General features: G+C 41.0%; 1 protein-coding gene across 4 annotated transcripts in view; it reads right to left on the bottom strand.

Annotated features, from left to right (window-relative positions):
- Nucleotides 1–1,668: 1,668 nt before the first annotated feature.
- pcdh19 (protocadherin 19) overlaps nt 1,669–20,542 on the bottom strand; it is a 54,235-nt gene continuing 35,361 nt past the window's right edge. For all 4 annotated transcript variants that reach the window (XM_044363987.1, XM_044363988.1, XM_044363985.1 and 1 more), the window contains exon 5: nt 1,669–4,351. In XM_044363987.1, the coding sequence (XP_044219922.1) occupies nt 3,792–4,351 (560 nt within the window). In that variant the 3' untranslated portion in view covers nt 1,669–3,791. The remainder of the gene's footprint in view (nt 4,352–20,542) is intronic.

The raw sequence follows: 20,542 nt of genomic DNA, 5'->3' as shown, positions 1-20,542 counted from the left end.
AACTGAAATACATTAATTTGAAAGTCATGCTGAGTGTCATGAACAAAATGGAAAATCTGTGTCCGTGAACACAAATCTATAGATCAAATTTCTCAACTGTTTCACGAACTGCCTTGAACTGGGTTGCCTGGTTGGTGTCTGTATTGTAGGCTTTTGAGAGACATTTAGCGATGTTAAATGTCTCAGAAATGGCATGTGTGACCCACTCTAGCAAATTAAAAGAGCACTACCATCAGAAACAGACACTAGCACACACTTACCTCACTTGCTGGAACATTCCCAAAGGTCTGCTTTGGAAATAATGGGAAAGAGCAACAGTGAATGCATGGAATATTAATGCAGAATTGGAGCTCGCCTCAACTCAAACTGTTAATTTCCATTTTATCATGACAAATAGAATGGACATTGCTTCATGTGTTATCATGCTGTTTCCAAGAGCAGTTCTCAGACATTCACATCATATTACAGATTGTAAACTAATTGTGGCAAGGCTATATCCAAAACTCAATGCATAGCACACACTCACATCATTGGTTGGCTTATAGATTATCTAAGTTAATTAATTGTCATTTCAAAGCAAATTAAACTCAATTGTTGATGTCAGACTAAAATTTAAATTTATTTTTGCTAAGACATTGGTATAGCTATATGTCCTTGGAGTTTGATTTGACTTTTGCACTTAGGTTTTTTTTTTTCTTCTTCTGCAGTGAAATCACCCCCCTTCAGTAGTGTTCTCTTAGAGGGGAGGGATTTTTGGGTCTGACTGACAATGTTAGTACTTGTAGTGTATGTACTCTGTGTGGGAGGGCACTAAAAATAACAAAAAATAGCTTTTAATATCACTTCAGTTCTTACAGTCACACAGGTAGTTAACCGGCTGGGAGGCTTGACATTGTTAGCAGTTGCTTACTCAATTTTACTCAGTGATTCCACACATAGTTACTCCGTATCATGATTAAAATCACTTGGTACTGAGTGCTGAGGTTACAGGACTACCTGTTGCTGTGAGTTTTGACAGACTACTCATTTGCCATCAACTGTACCCATGAAAAAGCAGCTGATACGCGCTATACCTTTTTCTTTTGTATGATGTGGGACACACACTGAGTGTGCAGAAGCTGTCGATGACTCAGCAGGTGTTAAAATAAAATAAACACAAAGCAACATATACTGCGAATCACTGCCAAAGTTAGTTAAGCTAGGCTAACTAGCTTCCATTTTCCCAGTGGAAGCTAGTTACCCTTGCTTGCTTACTTCTACTTTCCGAGTGGAATACAAACTTATTAGCATGATGTTAAATGCTGTAAAAGAACAGACTGTTTAAATTGCTAAAATGCATGATGCTATGTGAGCTTGCTTTTGTATTAATGTTTGTAGGCTATAGAGGGCTATGACGTGCTCCACTCAGTAGCAGACCACAGAAGTTCATGGTGCGAAAGCCAGTCCTCAGATGTGAGTTAAGTGTTGCCAAGGGAAACAGCCATAGACGTTGTTTCCACCAAATAGTCAAAAATGTCTTTCTCTCTTATGAAAAATGGAAAAATATGCACAATAGCTGCAGTACCATTATAGTGTATACTTCCTCACACAAAAAGTGAGGAGAATTCAAATTTTAGTCAGACTTTAAAACAGACTTATGTTGAGTAAAGACAAGGAAACAAAGCAGAGAACATTTAATAGTTTAATTATAAGCTGCTGTATACATTCAGTGATTATTCCGATTTTCATGTTGCCAGAAGCCATGGGTGAGACCAGCAAAACATTCAGCTACAAGATCTAGTTTGTTGTATGCAATTTGTCCATTTTCATTCATATTTTCCACATTGTACATAGTTTACTGCAAAGCAACATAAAACCACATTGCTGATGTGCAACACGGTTCTCCCAAGACCTTAGTTCATTCAAACACGATTCCACCCAGTCTGTTGTGTGGTGCTCGTAGGAGGGGAGAGCCCTGTTTATACCACTCTGGTCTCAACCTTATCTTTGAGATTAACTGAACACAGATGGCACAGTGTATCAGCAGTGCTGAGCAAAGCTAGTCTGCATGTCCGAGTACCCTCAGCTGATGCTGAAAAAGTCTTGTTTAAACTTGATTGGGCCCAAAAGGAAAGCTGACTCGTTAGACAGATAATATAGGTGAAACCCTGTTACCAGCTTGAAAAACACTCGGAGCCATCCTTTCTCCTCCTTAGATACTAAGATTAAGCAACATCCTGCAATCTTTAAGGTTTTGTTTGCATCTTTTTTGGTTTCTTTTGCTATCTCACTCTAAGCTCATTGAACTGACACACTAATGTTGGTGCTGAAATCGCTTTTTTTGTTGTATTTTTTTTTTGTCTTTTTACATTTTCTAGTAGCCCACACAGAAACTTGATGGCACAAGAACTGACCAATAAGAAACTCTTTACAACAAGGTAGACTGCAAGTCAACAGTTGCCAGGGGTCACACAGTAAACAAAAAAATAATCCAAGTTCATTTTGAAAATAAAAAACAAATCAGGTTCAATATAAAAGCAAAGGACAAATGAACAAAAGCAAGTTAATTTCAAGTATAACTTACTCATAAAATAACTACACATCATTAAATATTCTCATTATACATTTTTAAATTATTTATAAAATATATTTTGGCATATATGTTTTTTTTCATTTTTGTGTTTGTGTAACAAACGCTACTGTAGCTTCAGTTGAACACCAATGTTTATTTGTTTTTTTCTCTTGAAACAAAACATTAAAGGGATTGTCACATAACAACAGGTTATTAAAAATGATAATAGTAAACCCTATACAGAGTTTCACATAGCAAGACATGAGTGACGATCCCTTCTATCCTAGCCCCATAGTCAAAAGTCAAAAAAAGTACAAGACCAGAGCACAAAGTTCTAATTTGTGCTCCACTGGCTACAATCAAGGTTGGGCACAGGAGATTTCAAAAGCAGTAAGTCTTTTTTCATACAACTCAATTTGAACACAAGGATCTGTCTGTCCCACTTCCAGTGTTCAGAGCGGCTGGGCAGATAGCGAGAGTTCATTTAGCTCCATCCGTGATAAAATATAAATACTGTAAAGACCTCACAGTCTGATGACACTAGGATGTCCTCAGGGATATGCAGAGAAAGTTTCTCTTATTAGTCAGGGAGAGGGGCAGATGAGACTGAGAGGCCTCCCTTTCCTTCTCCTGAATGCACTGAAAATTGTTGAAGGAGTAAATTGAGGATATTTTTAGATGAATCCTGTGTATGTCTGTTGTCGTTTATTACATTGACGGAGCTCACTATACAAAGGAACACAGAGCGATTTTGGCAGCTAGAACAAACTGCAAAACCAAAGAAGGCAAATATCAGTTTGTGATACAAAAGTAGTTTAAAAGGCATAACTGTACTTATGAACTGGCACCTCAGGTGTCCAAACACGTAGTGTCCTGCTTTGGCGCAAGGGCTGGAGACCTCCACTGGCCATGTCCATGCAGTCAACAGTAACCTGCCTGTCCACTCATTGCAGACTGATAGAAAGAAAACTGAACAAAAAGCAAACAAGGAGAAAGTACTGCGACTACAACAAAGCCACATCCACTACCTCTGCATGAGCACACAACTAGCTGCAGCATACTACAGTTCATCATCGTCAGCCCAAGCTGGTTCTTGAATATTGTATACTGCAAATGGGTGTGTCTCTCTACTTCCACAGCCTTACTTTCTTCTGTGTACACACAGCTATTGCGGGGTATATATAGGTGAGTTTACACTGTATGTGTGTAAGCATGTTGGTGTGTGTCATAGAGAAGCTCGCTAAAGCACAATGTCCTTCAGGCGCTTGCTGCTGGGGGATTCCTTGTCTCGGCCATCGTGGAGAAGCGTGTTGATCTCCCTGACAGCCGGCTCACTGTCCTTCCCCTCCGGCTGCCGCAGCAGGCTGTGGTTGGCGATTCGTTCTGCGTCGCGGCATTTCAGTGTGTTGTAGGCAGATGATGGCTTGGACACTGGGCTCTTCAGGTGCACAGGGGACGTAATGGGGCTGGCTGCCTCGCGCCCGTTGCCAGCTTCACGGACAGCCCCTCCATTGGCCTTGGGGCTACACACCTGAGACTCCTGAGTCCGCTTTCCCTTAATCTCTCCCCGTTCCACGTCCTCAGGCCCATCCTTGCCGAAGGTGGCAAAAGTCCTCTTGGTGGTGCCATCCTCATAGTGGGGCACATCCACTGTGGTGGCCTCAATAGACAAAGCGATGACGTTGCGGGCATGCTCAGGTGATTTGGCACGTGCCGGGATAGAGACACGAGGCATCCAACAGCGGTCAGAGTGGCCTAGGATGCGACACTCGTCCTGGCAGTGAAAGCCTTCACCGGGATCTGTGGGTGAAAAAACACAGAAAACCTGATTGTTAGATTTGTCTGTTAAACCAACTTTATTTTCACCTTCTAAGTATGCCAAATCAGTCATGAATGAATAGAGTAAATAAATTAAAAACAATGCTGAAACTTGTTACTATTAAAACAACCAAAGATTTCAGAATGATTTGCTTTCACTTGCACTTCATCCCTGCATCTGCTGCAGTCCCGTTAACATTGCTAACTGCTAACTATAGCTGAATGTTTGGGGCTCTTCTAATACGCCAATTAAATTATGGAATTTTAAATCAAAAGTCCATTTGCAGCTCTTGTATAATTAAGTTTTCTGTAGCAACACTTGATGAAAGGCAGGTTTAAACAGTGCAATCAGATATCTCACAGAGAGAGAGACACCAGACGAGTTGCGGTGTTGTTGCCTGCCTGGTTCATCTCTCTCTCCCTCTCTGCCTCTGTCATCTGGCGCCGAGTTATAAATATGTAATGATGTTTAACACTGGAGTGAAAAAAAGATTTTTCTGAGTCTGTATAACTGCACTCTTTCGGTCTTTTGTTGTGTTTGAGGGAAGGACTTTCAAAACAGTTTTGCATCATTAAAATAACAAAAAAAGTGCCATGCCCTCGTCCTCGAACTGAAATGCTATAATTTGATGCTTGAAATATTAAGAATGCATACAATTATTCTCCTCTGTAGATTTGATGAAAAATGTTGATCATAATAATAAAGACGTTCTTAAAGACTTTCAAAATGATTGAGCACCAGAAAACATAACAATTCGTTTTCCAAAAACCCTCTATTCCGCTGTGCTGTAGTGTTCTTTCTACCAGCTCCAGTCTTATGAAAGGACCTGCCACAGACATATGCAATGACACATTTCTGAGCTCCCCGACTGCTTCCCTCTATCTGAGCAAGAGCATCCTCCATTCCAGAGGCCCAAGGTGACAAGAGGGGATTGTGAGAGGGATTGCCATCGACCCAAATGCATACGCTTACATCTGGCAATCGCAGCTTGACAGATCACCTAATTAAAATCACTAATGATCTGTTTTTCTCCCTTCTTTCCTGCACTCATGAGAGGCACCTCTGCTTAGGCCCTGGGGATCGATATTTAAAGATTGGAGACAGGGTTTTCAGGGGCAGATATGCCAGAGCTGTCTCTCATAAAGTATAATCTGATGAGACTGACAGATAACACAGTGACTAAATGACTGAATAAATGAGTAAAGGGTATCATGGGCTGTTTGAATCCAAATATGGGAATTGAAGTTCTGGAATAATCATCTTGCCTGTAGGCAGAAAACATGAACACCAGCACCAAGAATGCAGATCATTAGTGACCAAAGTCCACATGAATGCCCCAAAGTGAGACAGTGGCAGCACAGAATTAGTTTCCTTTGATCATATGTGTGTCTAGATACACACGAACGTTCACACAGACACACACAGACACACACACACACACGCACACAGACATGGCATTCTCCCCAGTAAATGCAGATTCAGACATCTCCTTGCTCACAAGGGACTGTGTTGTGATCTCAAAACATTCAAGTTAACATCTTACAGAATTTTGTTCATTGTAAAAATATTAAATTATAACATATACTATTATATCCATCATCCATACTGAAGCAAGAATAGGTAATTTTATTGAAAGCGTAGCATAAAAATCTTTTCATAAAGCTAAAAACCAAGACTAAGAGAAATAAGAGAAATAAGTATATTTTTCACTAGTTGCAAACATATATATATATATATATATATGTATATATATACATTTGCATGAATGCTGATTGGTCCAAGAAACTGCACCGGAGGCAATCAAGGAGACAAAAGGCATGAAGCTGGGGGTTTTGTTGAAAAGAAAAGGGATCCAATCAGAATGTAATAATGTAATCACAACAGAAAGTCTTTACCAGGTACTAGGAACATAATGGAGGGCGATGAATAATAAAACACACGCACACACACACACACACACACACACACACACACACACACACACACACACACACAAAAAAAAACATGCCTACACACCTAGATTAGATTGTCCACTGCCATGGTATTTTTAAAAGCCGTTTCAAACCCCATGTTCTTTTTTAATCCTTTTGCTTTGTCTTTAACTGTACTGACTGAATTTAGTGCTTTGCTGCCTTTTCTTTGACAGATATTAATAGCCTATGCAATGCATAGTATATTTTTCCTCCAATGACAAATGATTTAAATGACAACATATTTTGTTGGTCCTTTAACTACACAAGGACACATACTGTAGAACTGTTTTCTGATCTGACGCCCCTATTGGGAGTTATTGGTTATTTGTGTGTGCCTTCCAAAACCATTACAAATCACTGTTAAAAAATAAATATGTTTTATGATGTGACAAATCGATGGTTCCAGAGGGCTCCTGAACATGTTGTTTTGGGGCACTTGGTGAAATTATTCTGTCGTTTTTTTGGGGGGAGTCTATATTTGAAAAGATTATGTTTCAGTAAGTGCAGGCAATGAACAACTGTATAATATGTAATATGTAATGTAAAATTGTAATATATATTTCAATCTTGTAGCCTACACATATGGTTGTATGCTAGACTTCAGCTCTATATTTAGTCATCTGAAATTTCTCCCAAAATCTTGTTTGACATGTTTGACAAAGTAGATCTTTTTCTCCACTGATTAAAGATTTACAAGCATCTTGTTAATGAATGCAATTTCCTCTTGTGCTTTTCTCTATAGCCCGAAGCATTTTCTAAAGCATGAAAAGCCTTGAGGCACAAAGAAATATACACAAGTTGTATGCTCACTACTTAGCAGTGCATGCATATGCAGTGAAAACTGTTTTTTTGCTCCTTTCCTTTAGGGGTCTTTGGGAGAGCAACTGGGTTGCAAATGACATTGTCAGGAAAGCCAAGTGCCATTAACACTCACACATCCTGCCTCTGCTTAGAGCTTCATAAAACGCAGATGTTGCTCTAAAAGACCCACAAAGAATGGAAGAGACAAAATTTAAATAAAAAAGTGGCAGGCCATCAACCTCCAACAAAACACAATCTCCTCCTATTCCAAAAAAAAGAAGAAGAGCAAACTGTGATGGTAAGAGATGAATTAATGGCCTTTGTTGCAGGTTTGGAAGTCAACAAGTACAGAATAGAAGAGAGTAAAAGCACCTCCTGCTGTGAATGTGTATTCAAAGTCATCAGGAAAATAAGCTTGCCAATCAGTTCCAGGAACAGACTTAAAGTACAGTACAGAGCAGGATGTCATTTGGAACATTTCCTATCCACTATTTAATACCTATTAATTACTGAAGGAGCTCCATTGGAGGGGGAGGGAGGGAGGCTGCTTGTGTTTTTTAGTAGTCCACATTGAAAATACAAACAGTCTAATAGTAGTGGAGGCAAAAAAATCCATGTATCAAATATGTCAAGTAGCACAGAGCTGCTATCAAATCAGACATACTGCACTTTAATGCTGAATTAAGGTCCAAAGACTGGCATAAGCACTGGAGAGCACTTTGAATATGCAGGTACTGATGTGCATGCATTGGAAAATAATAAATATTGACACTTCAAATGCAAAAGCAAAATTCTCCTGATAGTGCTGGCCATGTTTTGCTGTTTGTAGTTACCTGGAATAGCACCACTTTGCATCAGCGAGGGGAGAAAACCCACACGTCCCCTGCCATTTCATCTAGTATCTGCAGTCTGCCAGCAGCAGATTCAATTCCGTCTCTTTCCCTCAATCAGATGAAGGTGTCTTAACTTCAAGTTATGGCATACAGATCTTCTGCTTCAGCATGGGGATCCCACAACCTGACAAGCTCATTGCTCAATTTACCCCTGTGCACTGTATATAATGATCCCTTCATTTTATACAGCTGGAGGTGCTATTTGTTTGTTGCTAATGTAGCAAAAATGAGGAATCAGCAAAAGACTAAAATCCCCTGACACACAAGGGAAGAGATGTGTTCACTGAAAGAAGCAACTCCCCCCAAAAAATCCCTGAGCTTTTGCCAACTATTTCGTGTCATGTTTGGCTAACACATGGAGCCTTGCTTGGAAAACACAGGCGCTTTTCCTTCCCAAAGTAGTGCACACAGCCTCAAGGTTGAAAACAATGATGTAATCCTATAAAATGTGTGTAAGCAGGCACAAGAAACACAGGGCCAGATTGGAGGGCCAGACATGGGGTTGAGTCGATGTGAACCCAGATTCAGGTGACAAAGTCTTCATTCTGTATATCTTAGTATAACTGGAGCCACAAGACGATGGGGACTTGCAGTATGACACAATTCAGTCAGTTTGGTTTCACAGCATGATAAACCCTAAAACGAATATGGAACAGCAGTGTGGTATGATAAATCATTTTATAAAGAATGTCTGCCACTTTTGACTTAAACTACTTTTTTGTATTTCCTCTGTATGCTCACATTTTTGTTGTAGTGGTAACAATAAATGTCCTGATTCTGTTTGTCATATGAAAATAGATATTCCTGAACAGACAGCCAGACAGTGTAATGTAGATGTTACTGTGATGTAGCTGTTATGAAAGGAAATCATTTAGAGCAATTTAAACCTTGATATACACTTTACTTGTGGCCTGCATAGACTTTAATGATTCCCTTTGATTTCCCCTACTTCCCTGTTCTTGTTCACTGTCTTTGATATTAAACCCCATCAAAATGCTGTGACAAAGCTATCAAATATAGCCTGTGAAAAGCCAATTACTCAACTCCGGTGATTGAGGGAGAAAACAGCAGCTCTGTCAATATGCTTTGTGTCTCTTTCCATTGGTGCTTTGGACTGGTGTAAAATTCTAAAGTATTAAATCTTCAGAAAGTGAAATTAATGTGACCGCAGTCCTGCTGACCGGTTTTGAGGACAGCCTTGGAGCCAACACTCCCTGCCATGTCTGAGTGGAGTACAGAAGGACTGCTTTACAGCTAAATGCCATCCACTTTCTGCTCTCATCTTGGTATTCCATCGTATCTTTGACAGTGAAATGGCTGTTTTCTAATTGCTCTCCATATTAATTTTCCATCCTGGCAGTCACATGGCAAAGATTGATTAAATCTAAATTGTTACTACAGGGTCTTGATGGAGCCTGTGATGCAGAAGCTGATGGAAGTATCACATGGGAGGAAAATTCAGAAAATATGGCACCAGCAGAATAGAGGGTGGATGTCTGTGGTTGGTTGGTGCTCTGAATCCAATGCATGCTGGAGACCTAACAGGCTTGTCCCTGCCTGATCCTAACACTGGGGATGGGGCTTAACATCTAGCCTGCCCTAACTACAGTAGAGGACAATTCTATGGCCAGCTGAGGCTGAGGCTTGGCCAAGCAGCCTCCTACGCTACTCACTAGGGAGAGTCCAAGCACTGCTGTCATCCCAGCCAGCCAATTCAGTCTGAGGGCCATAAATCAGCCTGGAGGCCTGGCTCCTGCGGGAGCGGCAAGATGGAGTGTGATGGTCTTGTTTTTACAAACAGTAGAGGGGCACCCTTACTGCGCCACGCAAGCCATCCTTCTCTGCAGAGCACAGAGTCCTCTCCTTCTCCCCACAGCATCTGGTTCAGTCACATCAAGCTATCCCCCCCCCACGACACCCCCCGATTCATCCCTTGCAGCTCTCTGCGAAGGCCCATCCTTTATGCTTCTCCTCCTTCTGTCCTCTTTCATCTCATCAGTACTTCTGTCTCACGTACATTGGTGTAATTAAATAAATCCTTCACCTAAAAATCTCTTCCTCTCATTTCTGCCTCATCTGACCAGAATTCCTTCTACACTTCTACAGTCAAATATTAATTTTAAAGGAAATTAGACTCACTGGGTGGCCTTGTTAGTACTGTCATACGGCTGGTGAAGCCAGGGGTTCATGTGGCCCTCGTTCTATTTCTGAGCATTAGTACCAGTCAATTTATCAAGAATGGACGGATTCACTGTCTAATCCATCCAGCACTGGAGAGAGTGTCTGACAGCTTGTCACTTCCACCATGCCTGCCTGTGTCCTCCCAAAAGCTAATACAAAATGTCACGTTAACTTAATTTTGCGCTAGTCTTACACTTGCTATTCTATACATGATCTTGTCATTGTTTTAAAAGATTACAACAGTTCAAGGCACATTCAGCAAATATTTTCTTCCACTGTCTCTGCTCCCTCCCTCGCTGCTGGCCCGTCCAGCCCAGCGTGAGCATTCTATAGCAGGTCCTGGTATAAAGAATGAATTTCCAAACTGGTGTTGACAAACAATGCACTAGCTTCTAAATTGGTACAAACAGCATCTGTTTAACAGCTGTGTAACAGCAGCGGGAGGAAAAAAAGCAATCGCTATGCTGTTTTATAAATCACTATGTCATCGCAGAGCTCTGTTTTGCTCAAAACCAGGACCACTAGCCAATGGACTGCTTGATGTAGTGGAAACGATGCGAGCTGCTTGTCATGATGACATACGTGGGTGGGCTGGTTTCATTGCCCTGGCAACAAATACTATTTTGCTGAGAGGATTCTCTCACCTTATTGTGCCCTGCTCCTACCATCTGTGTCACCTAGAGGTCGCAATGCCTCAGCAGTAGTCTTTTCCACCTCTAGGAACAATTGTTCCTAGAATGATGTTCCTTGAACGATGACTGTGTGATCTGTAGGTTTTTTAGACCAGCCAAAAACCATAATTCATGCTATGGTGTTCATACATTACATGACCTTGTTAGCTCTCTCAAAAAACTCTGAACTGATTTAACCTAGACAGACAAGTATGACTGATAAGGGGCTAAGCTGGGTCAAACAAAAAAAAAAGGAGGTTAAAAGAGGTTCCAAATACGCAACAGTACCAATACAACACATGTATGAGTCCACAAGATACCAGGAAGCCTCTGGGAAGGCATCCTTGGATGGGTATCATATCTGCCTGAACAGAACTCAACTGTTCAACCACACTGCCAATGAAGCAACATGCAGAGACTTTGGAGAGAAACCATTCCTCCCTTATTGGACACTGTAATACAGATCATGTTGATGGAAATAAACAGATTCTGTTCAGGTGTGATTCCACTATGCTGAGTAAACTACATATATTGTTGCCTGCATAATTTTTGTACCATTCTGTCCACAAAGAGAGCATTTTAAGTTATTTTACAGTGATATGGCTATGCAGCTGGTTGTTGTATGCTGTGTAACTATCAAAAATGAAGCATTTGGGTTACAAATTGCTCAAGTTACACTTTTATTTCACATGTAATGTTGGCATGAGATGTCAAGACATATCTACATAAATGACCAAAAACCACTGAGTAAATGGTATTGGTAATAACATATATTTTTTGAGCCAATGTGTTATGATGATGAGAGGAGGTCATTAAGTGTGCTTTGTTCAAAGAACTTCTAATATATCTGTGCTTCCTTCTGCTATGAGATAATGGTGAGCATCATATTACTGTCAGAGGAACCAGAAATAATTTCAATAAATTAGATAATTCTGTGACCATATATAACATTTCTGAGACAAACTAATCAGGCATGTAATTCTGTAATGAATTTCATCTGATGAAATTCATTTTTGAGTTGTTTTAAAGAGATAATTATCCCAAAATATTGAAGACACAGAATAAAAAAATAATGCAATTAAAGTCAGAATGAGACTGTAACTTGAGATCATCACATAATTTGATGTATTTCCAGTTAAAATAGGACATTGTGGTGAAACATCATGCAGGGAGGAATCATTCAAAAGACAAATGGGAGAGAATGGCAATTTTATTTGACTGAATTCATTAGTTTGAATTGGGGTTTCATGGTGTGCAGTTACTATCTGTGAGACACAGATATAAAATGGTCCGGGATAGTAAATGTCAAAACAAAAACAACAATAAGTAGCAGGTGCTAAATTTAATTCAGCACCTACTACTAACTTTCCAGCTTTGTATTAGTATTTGATCAAGGTAGTAGTTCAAGTATTGTGTTGTACTGTGATCTGCTTCACCATAATGACACAGCAAATGTCACCCTTGTCAATTCCCAGCTTCCAAATTGCCCTTCTAATGATGGGCTTCAAATTAACCTGTGTTCTGGCACTGCAGGCCCACAACAATAGTACAATGCGCTCCCAAAACTCAGCACAGCAGGCTGCTGGCGTCCCAGGTGCAGACCTGCCCACTCCGCCATGCCAGCCAGCCAAACCGCCTGCCTCTGTCTGCTTGGCTCGTTTCCTCCACAATGCATCGGCAGAGGACATCTTTAAATACACTGGAACAAATGCAGCATTTCTGTGTTTAAGCTTGACCGAGCTAGCAAGCTAATTTGCTCCTAAACCCTTGAGTCTGAGAGAAGCAAGGGGGACAGAAACAGACTCTTAAATTACATCTGTGAATGGGGTTGTGGGGGGTAGATGAAAGCTATAAAGGGAGTGGGGATAAAGAGGAAAAGAGTTTTGGATTGGGGATGGTGGCAAGATCACTGATGAAAAAACTGTGAGAAAAAAACATTGCTTATGTGAAGTGAGTTGCTCAGGTCAATTTATCTAATTCCTAAACCATGAGTGACAAGTAGACATTCCTAAATTCAATCTATGGGTGTGTTATCGACTAAAATAAATCACTATTCTGCAACTGTAAGGGTTTCAGCAATTCTAATGGGAATGAGAGAAAATACAAAATGTCAGAGAAACTAACGCCTAACACCTAATGATGGAGAAAACAGTGGAGTCTTTGTATGGATAATAAATAAGAATTCCAAACAATTAGGAAGCCAATTAAATATGGTTCACTGTCACCAGGATTTCTATTTGTCAACCCATGTATTCTTCCCTGTAGTCAGAAAACACAGATGATCATGTTTGGGGAAATTAATTTGTGATTTAATGGTTTTGAACAATCTATAATGCATAATCCATAAATAATAAGAAATCATTTTATCCTCACATACTTGCCATCAAGAGACATTTCTCATAGTTTTTCCTTTTTGAATATTTTTTTCCTTCTCTCAAGTGATATTTCTATTAGCTGTATGAAATAAACACAATACTTCAACGTCTGTCAATGTGTCTATGTTCAAATAACTGGAGACGGCACACTGGGGCAACATACCAATATCTTAGGATTTCCTTTCCCTCTCTGAGCTTCAGCTTTGCCTCAAAAGAGTGGCCTTACATAATTAATATAATGTGCCTTCTCATTCAGTCATGTTCACTTTGTGTCAGGCAGGACTATGCGTTTTATATTCCATTTTATCTTGTCGCAAAAGCACCAGCATGGTTCTTACTTTCTCTCATTTCTCTCTTTCGTCTGTTTTTTTTTTTTTCTTCATTTGAAAAAGAAATTCCACTTGTCCCTTTCCCCGACAATTTTAACAACCTCTGGAAGTAGGACACTGTAACATGGTGATTGTGGTGGTATGAAGTATGAGGGGCAGGTTAAGCTCAGCATGCAGAGATATATACAATAAGAGGGGGTGGGCCAACTGGGACACGGATCATGGTTTGAAAAGACAGTCCCCTTGTTTCCTACTGAACCAGACTGGCAATGTCACTCAGGAACGAGCAGCAAATAAAAGAAACAAGGAAAAAACAGCGAGGCCCATGCTGTGTGAAGATGCATTAGATTTACACCTACTGGGCAGAGGAAAAGTAAGATGGAGGCCTTTCTAACACTATATATTTCCCTGTCACAAAGGCCATTCTGTTTGGCATCTGGAAGGCATTTTGATTCTCTCCCAGGTTCTCCATTATTCACCACAGTGAGGCCTGCACCATGATACCACTTAATATCAGACAGTCAGAACCAATGTGTGTAGCATTAGCCACCCACCAGCCAGTGCTACACTATATAGGGGATTGTCAGCAGTGAGCAAGTCCATGAGAAGAGCTACAGCTTGTATCTAAGACACACAGATTGAAATGGAGAAAGGAAAGGAGAAGGAACTAATAGGCACATCTTTTCTGATTTGAGGAACATGACTATAGCATACATAAGGATGATGGCAGGGGTCTGACACAGTGGTAGTAATTGGATTTCTCAGGCCCTGTGCCCACTCATGATAACATGCTGAGCTGTGACATGAAAAGTCCTTATGTGTGGCAAGGGAGCAAGGTGCAGCAGAGTGGAAGTGACAGGTGTCAAAGATCCAATTCCCTCGCTCCTCTAGATTCTTGAATTCCTTTTCTCTGGAGACAGCTGAGGAACAACCTGCCCCGTGGTACAGCCAAACACCAATCTTGACATTCATTTTCAAATCCAAGCTAGTTAAACCTACTGTATGTAGAGTGCAGTGAAGGAAGAGGAGGAGGAGGGCAGGTTGGGGGGGGGGATTGGAAGCACTGTGGATATAAGAGGTCACGGCCTGATTGCTTGCTTTATTTATTTTCTGATGCTAATGTGAGCTGAATACAGAAGGAACACAGGGTTTCTATGATGTGCTAGAGAACACACAAAAGAGCCCGAGACCCCCACTGCAGATCCTAGATGTTGGGGGTAGTGCGCAGTCTGGCCACAGTTCCCTCCCTGTCCTCCGCATGCATTCTGGCCTCATCTTTAACGAGGACTGCATGAGAACAGGCACATCATTAAAAAGAGCCATTCAGAGACTTTCCTGTCTGCCATAAAACTTAACAGCCGACCTCTCCCATTACCTTTTATCCTCGCCTTTAAGGAGGTAGGGGACGACGGGGTTTGAAAAGTCACATTTGGCTGTCAAGATGCATCTATTGAGTGAATTGTGTCTCTCAGTCAAATGTACATGAAAGGAACAACAACAGAGCCTCCTGGAATGTAGCATAAGTATTTTTTTATATGCTATAAACCTAATTTTGTAAATAACCAGATTAATGCTACAGTTACTGTAGTATTTACATGGTTCACATTAACTTGATTTTACATAATATGTTAATGTGATATGATAATTAGGTTAATGCCCAGAAAGATTTGTGATAGCCTAAAGGAAACATCTTATTAGTAGTGCAATACAAAAACAGCAGGCCTTTGTGAATAATGTTTTTAATGTTGATGAATGTACTTTAATTTGATTATCCACCACCGCCAGCCACGCCAAATGTAGAAACACCACTCTGCTTCCTGTTCAGCCGTTGACCTTTTCCACACATGAACAGACAGAAATATGACTACAGTGAGTATGGCACAGCGATTCAGAATGACTGGTGATCTAGGTGGTGCTCAGATTACAATTCTGACAATTCTGATCAATTCAATAACTTAATTGAATCTAAGATAATCATGTTATGCTCAGAAGCAATATGTTTTGCCATGCATGCTAATTCACTGAATGAGAGAAAAATGAGCTCACAGGTTTACATAAAAGTCTGTGAGGCTCTTGAAAATAAAGACGTGTTGAGAGACAAAATCCAGAGACTGGTGGCCAAGAAAAGGTCAGGGATGGTCTCCCTGGGTCCACATAAACCTCTGCGGGTCCCTCTTCTCTGTTACTATGCCTTCACTCTCTCATCAATAGTTTATAATCTGGGTCACTAGCAGCCTCCCACTATTGAGACCTACTCAAAATGTTGAATTACAACATAGTGAGCTCATCTCTGCAAGGTCATCTAGGGGACAGCGAGGGTAACACTAACACTAATTGGTGAATGAAAGATAGTAATGATAGACGTGGTTTGGATGACTTCTCTTTAACCTCTGTTAAAGTTCTGCTGAGTAGAAATCCAAAGCACAAGTTCTGTCATGCTGTGTTTTACAGTATATGCAAGGTCTCTGTGAGAAAAAAAAAATCTGCATTTCAACTGCAATAAAATGTTAAGAGAATAAATCATTCTTGCTGAATATACATGAGAAGAGCAAAATATGGAAATATTATAGCAGTATGCCTGAGGTAGTAACCTTTTGTTGCCACAACTGAGGAGGACGACATAACTTAACATATTCCTTCTACATCCTCCATCTGAGTTGTAATGTTGTCATGCGAAACAAGGTGATGAGAACCAAGATAAAAACCAGGATGGAGATGACAAAGGCATCGGCAAAGACAGTCAAATGAAACAAAAATAGAACGTAGGAAATCTCAAATGGATTAAAGAGGATGGAGGTATAGTGTTTTCCCACAGAAAGGAAGTAATAGGGGTTAAAATAAATGCACATTGCCGCAGCACAGGAGACCCCCCCCCCCCCTCTTTCTCTTCCTCCCTTACCCCAGCTGCAGTGATAAATGTCTCTTTGTATTCTGGACAGAAAACTGCGGGCTACAATGTACTTGTCAGAAGACAGCTGATTTTCCCCTTAAACAGAGCAGAGTATATTCTTAATCTTTCCTTTCACTGAGGGAGAAGATAAAACAAATGCCTTGTGCCAAGACACATAATGCCCAGAAAATCTCTCCCCATTCACTATACGCTAGTGTGGCGTGCAGCTATGAAAGTGCTCCTGTGTGTACAATCTATGTTTCTGCAGCAGGTGTAACTATAGCATGTGCAACTGCGTGCTATTTGTACCTTTCATAAATTCCACAGCGTTCTGAATCCTCGCAGTATAGCCATGGTTCCACTATGAGGGCTCCTAAATGGGAGTCGGTGCTACAGGTAATGGAGCTGATTATAGCTATCTGGGCTTCGGGCCAGCTGCCAGACTCTGCCCTGCCTGGAGGGAGCACAAGCCGCCTGGTGTCTGATATCCTGGGATCCCTGTAATACAAGCCTTGCTTTGCTTTGGCAGTCACTCTGTGACTATCCTGCCCACTTCCAGCCACACACTGAGTCTCCTTTGAGTTAGTCTATGTGTATAGTATGTCCTCATCAGGTTGTTTACTCCTCATGGTATCAGTAGAGTCGTACCATTTCAGTAACAAGGCTGTGGTATATCATTTTATTGTAAAGGTGTGTTACGGACTCTTGAGAGGAACTTAAGTCATCAACAGATGATCTGGATCTTGTCTGGAGTTCAACATTTTGCTGTTTTCTTTCCTGAGGGCAGGTGGTCAACTTTACTGTTATGCACATAAATTCCATGCCTGACATGATGGACAACAATGGCTAATCAGTTGGGGATGCATTCCCCCGGGAGTGCCACAACAATCATCCTCTCAGATGATCTGCAGTTATCAAGAGAACAGAGAATGAGTGAAGTTAATAATTACATTCAGTCTACAAAACTCTTTGGATTAGAATGTCAGGAGAGATACCATTTTAGTGTCAAGACATTACTGTTCCCAGGAACAGTAACGCAACAGACAACTGTGTCATTTTTATTATACAGTATTATAGTTACTGGCTACAATTCACTGAATTAAAACCTGTAGCCATATCTCTGAAGGAAAAATAATTTGGTTAGGCTTATTGTCTCTGTCAATGTCACAATACAGGTGCGTGCAGAAAGCTCTGCTCTGTTTGTGGGTGGGAGGTAAATAAAGAACGCCATGGCAGAGGCTACTTTGTTAACCTCTCATTATGTTGAATTTACATCACATGAAGATAAGATTATCATTGCAAATGTAAATTGTGTTGAGATTAGAATCGCCTGTCCACAGCAGCAAGCTGGTGGCACAAGAACCTTGTCCCATTATAGATACAGTGATGGTCAAAATGTCTCAACCCCTGCTAGGCAAAGATAAATCTGTGAGAAAGTGGGCAGCAAGTATCACAGGGGGGTGGTGATGTAGTGTAGGAAATAATTTGTGCCTGTGGTCCGTGGACAGAACAGAACAGGGACTTCTAGAGGGTAACTGTTAAGTGTGACCATGTCCCTCCTTAATTAGCGAGTAAAATAATCTCATTATTAAGACTAATCAGTAATTAGTAATGTTACCTTTTCTGGGTAACTTTCCTAACACAGGTCTATTAAACGTGTGTGATACAAGTACAAATGAGGCTGCAGTCCCTCCAGCCTGAAGCCCTCTGTTTTACCCCACAGTCTTATTACTGTTTGCTGTATATTGCAGTGGAGAAAGGGTTGTGCCCACGCAGTGGCCTCAAAGAATTAAAAACACAATGGTGCGTTTAGGAAAAATGGCTGCTGCCTCAGTTCCTCAGACAACAACTAGAATCAATTGGAGCCACAATAGGCTGGTAGCCTGGAGAATGCCATGGCTCTGCTTCTTGAATTTCACTCTATTTCACCCTGCCCATAGTATCCCCACCCCCACCCCCCACCCCCATCGCTGATTAACCTTTAAAGACACACGCACACGCGCGCACACACACACACACACACACACACATTCCATATAGAGTATACACACTCTCAGACAGATTTAAAATTCAGGTACTCTCTCCTTTCCTCTCTCTTTAATACATACTCGGCCCCCATCAACTTCAGCACATTACCTGTTCTTAATCTCCCTCCCTCTGTCTGGGATCATCCTGATCCCCCTGTTTTCCCATCTGCTGTCGATTGGGGCCCAGCTTTTCTAGGTGTTCAACAAACAACTGTGATTCACTTGGTTTCTGCGGAGATTATTAACACACCTAGCATGCCACAGCGTCATGAATAAGCAATGGAGATCCGGAGCCCTATTTTCTCTCATTCTCTGTGTTTCCTCCCTCTCCCTCTGCCTCTCTCTCCCTCGCTCTTGCCCTGCCGCGTTGTGAACTGAATGCCAGGATTGTCTAGAAAATGAGCTGTCAGTGGAGGGCCTGCAATGAGATACATCAGGCTCATAGTGAGCCCTAGAAAATAATGAACTATTCCCATTTCTCTCTCTGATATGTTCAATACGCTATCCATGACAAGTGCAGAGAGATAAGCAGTCCCCTCTTGAGCTGATTAAATACACGGGGTATATTCAGGAGAGCTTTGGCAGAATGAGGGTTCAGGGGATGCCATTATAGTATTAACATTACTATACGTTTTGCATCTTGGCTGAAGATGAAGCCCTTTTGCCTGTGTTTTTGTTTGTGTCTGCGCAAGCGGTTGAGAAAGAGCAGCTAGAGGAGCTGCTTGTAAAAACTTAACAGAGAATCAAAACATGTCAAGTTTGTTTAAATCCTTCTTCACATCTCCTAACTTATTCCCTCTTGGAATTAAGTACAGATCTAAAGGGACGGGCTCACACACGAGTTTTAAAGAATCTGTTGTTTTATTATGAGAGTACTGCAAACAAATACTACCGAGAGACCACAGCCAATTTTAAAAAAATTAGAGCACACATAAAAATCAGTGTACAGACTTGCTTCACACAGTGTGAAAAAAAAATCACATCTTCCCTTTAAGTGATAGTGGTCTCATCTATTTTAGCAAGGGCAAAATCAATATTGGTCAGCTCTGTTTTATTATATTAGGTGTAATTTCAATAAGATCGAGCCAGAGACCTCACTGACTCACGCGATTTAATTCAGCAATGTAAGCACGATAAAAAAGATGGGCACAGATGGACACAGCTTGAAATGACATTTTATTTCCTTAAATTTCCTCACATCTCGGAGGCAAAATCTGTATCTTGGTTGTTCATTAGAGATTTCACTACACCTGCTTGCAAGCACTCTCTGGTGTGTTTGAGCATGCAGTGTGTGCACTCTATCTTCCTTAATGCTTGTATTGCACTGAGCTCTTTGTCACTGTCAGCCATTTTACCTCCACGGGTTCCACATTAGATTAGGCAAATCCAAATCAAAATGGATGGTCCCAGTATAGAGTTTGTATGTTAATCTAATCATAAAATATCATAACGCAACACGTGTTGTTGCCAGCCCGAATCACAAGACGAGTTTTGATGCTTAATTCAATCAAATGTTGTTTGAGAATCAGTCAAATCCTCTGGCACATTCACAGAGTTATCTATGAGTGAGAGAAAGAAAAAAAAAGAATCACTCCTACCTGTCAGAGAGATTGTTTCCTCTTTTTATTTTCCCTCACTAAGACTGCTTACTAGACTCTCGGCTCATCTCTCCATCTCTGTCTCCCTCACACACAGACTCGCTCTCCCCCTCTTGTGTTGTCAGCACAGCCCTGTTCCTGTTGCCTTCCTGATTCTGACACCTGTCAGCATTTTCGTTAGTAGATCAGAGAACTGCAAACTAGAAATGTTCCCGTGTTGAATTTAGGGCAAGTTTGCAGCAGAAACATGTAAGGTGCTTTTACTCTTTCTTTAATTCAACAGGGGAAGGGAACTGCTTGACTGGCACAAAGTTAGAGAGTTGGAGATGTGGGGTGGAGATGTTTCAGTCAGTAGATGGGAACAGAGAGGAGAGACAGAACAAGCAAGACATATGGAGAGAGTGAGAAAGAGAGAGAAGAGGTGGGTGGGAGGG

The sequence above is a fragment of the Thunnus albacares genome, chromosome 10, assembly GCF_914725855.1.
Source record: "Thunnus albacares chromosome 10, fThuAlb1.1, whole genome shotgun sequence".
In the NCBI taxonomy this organism is placed as follows: Eukaryota; Metazoa; Chordata; class Actinopteri; order Scombriformes; family Scombridae; genus Thunnus; species Thunnus albacares.
The sequence above is the reverse complement of the archived record's forward strand: the minus strand, read 5'-3'. Positions and strand labels throughout refer to the sequence as shown.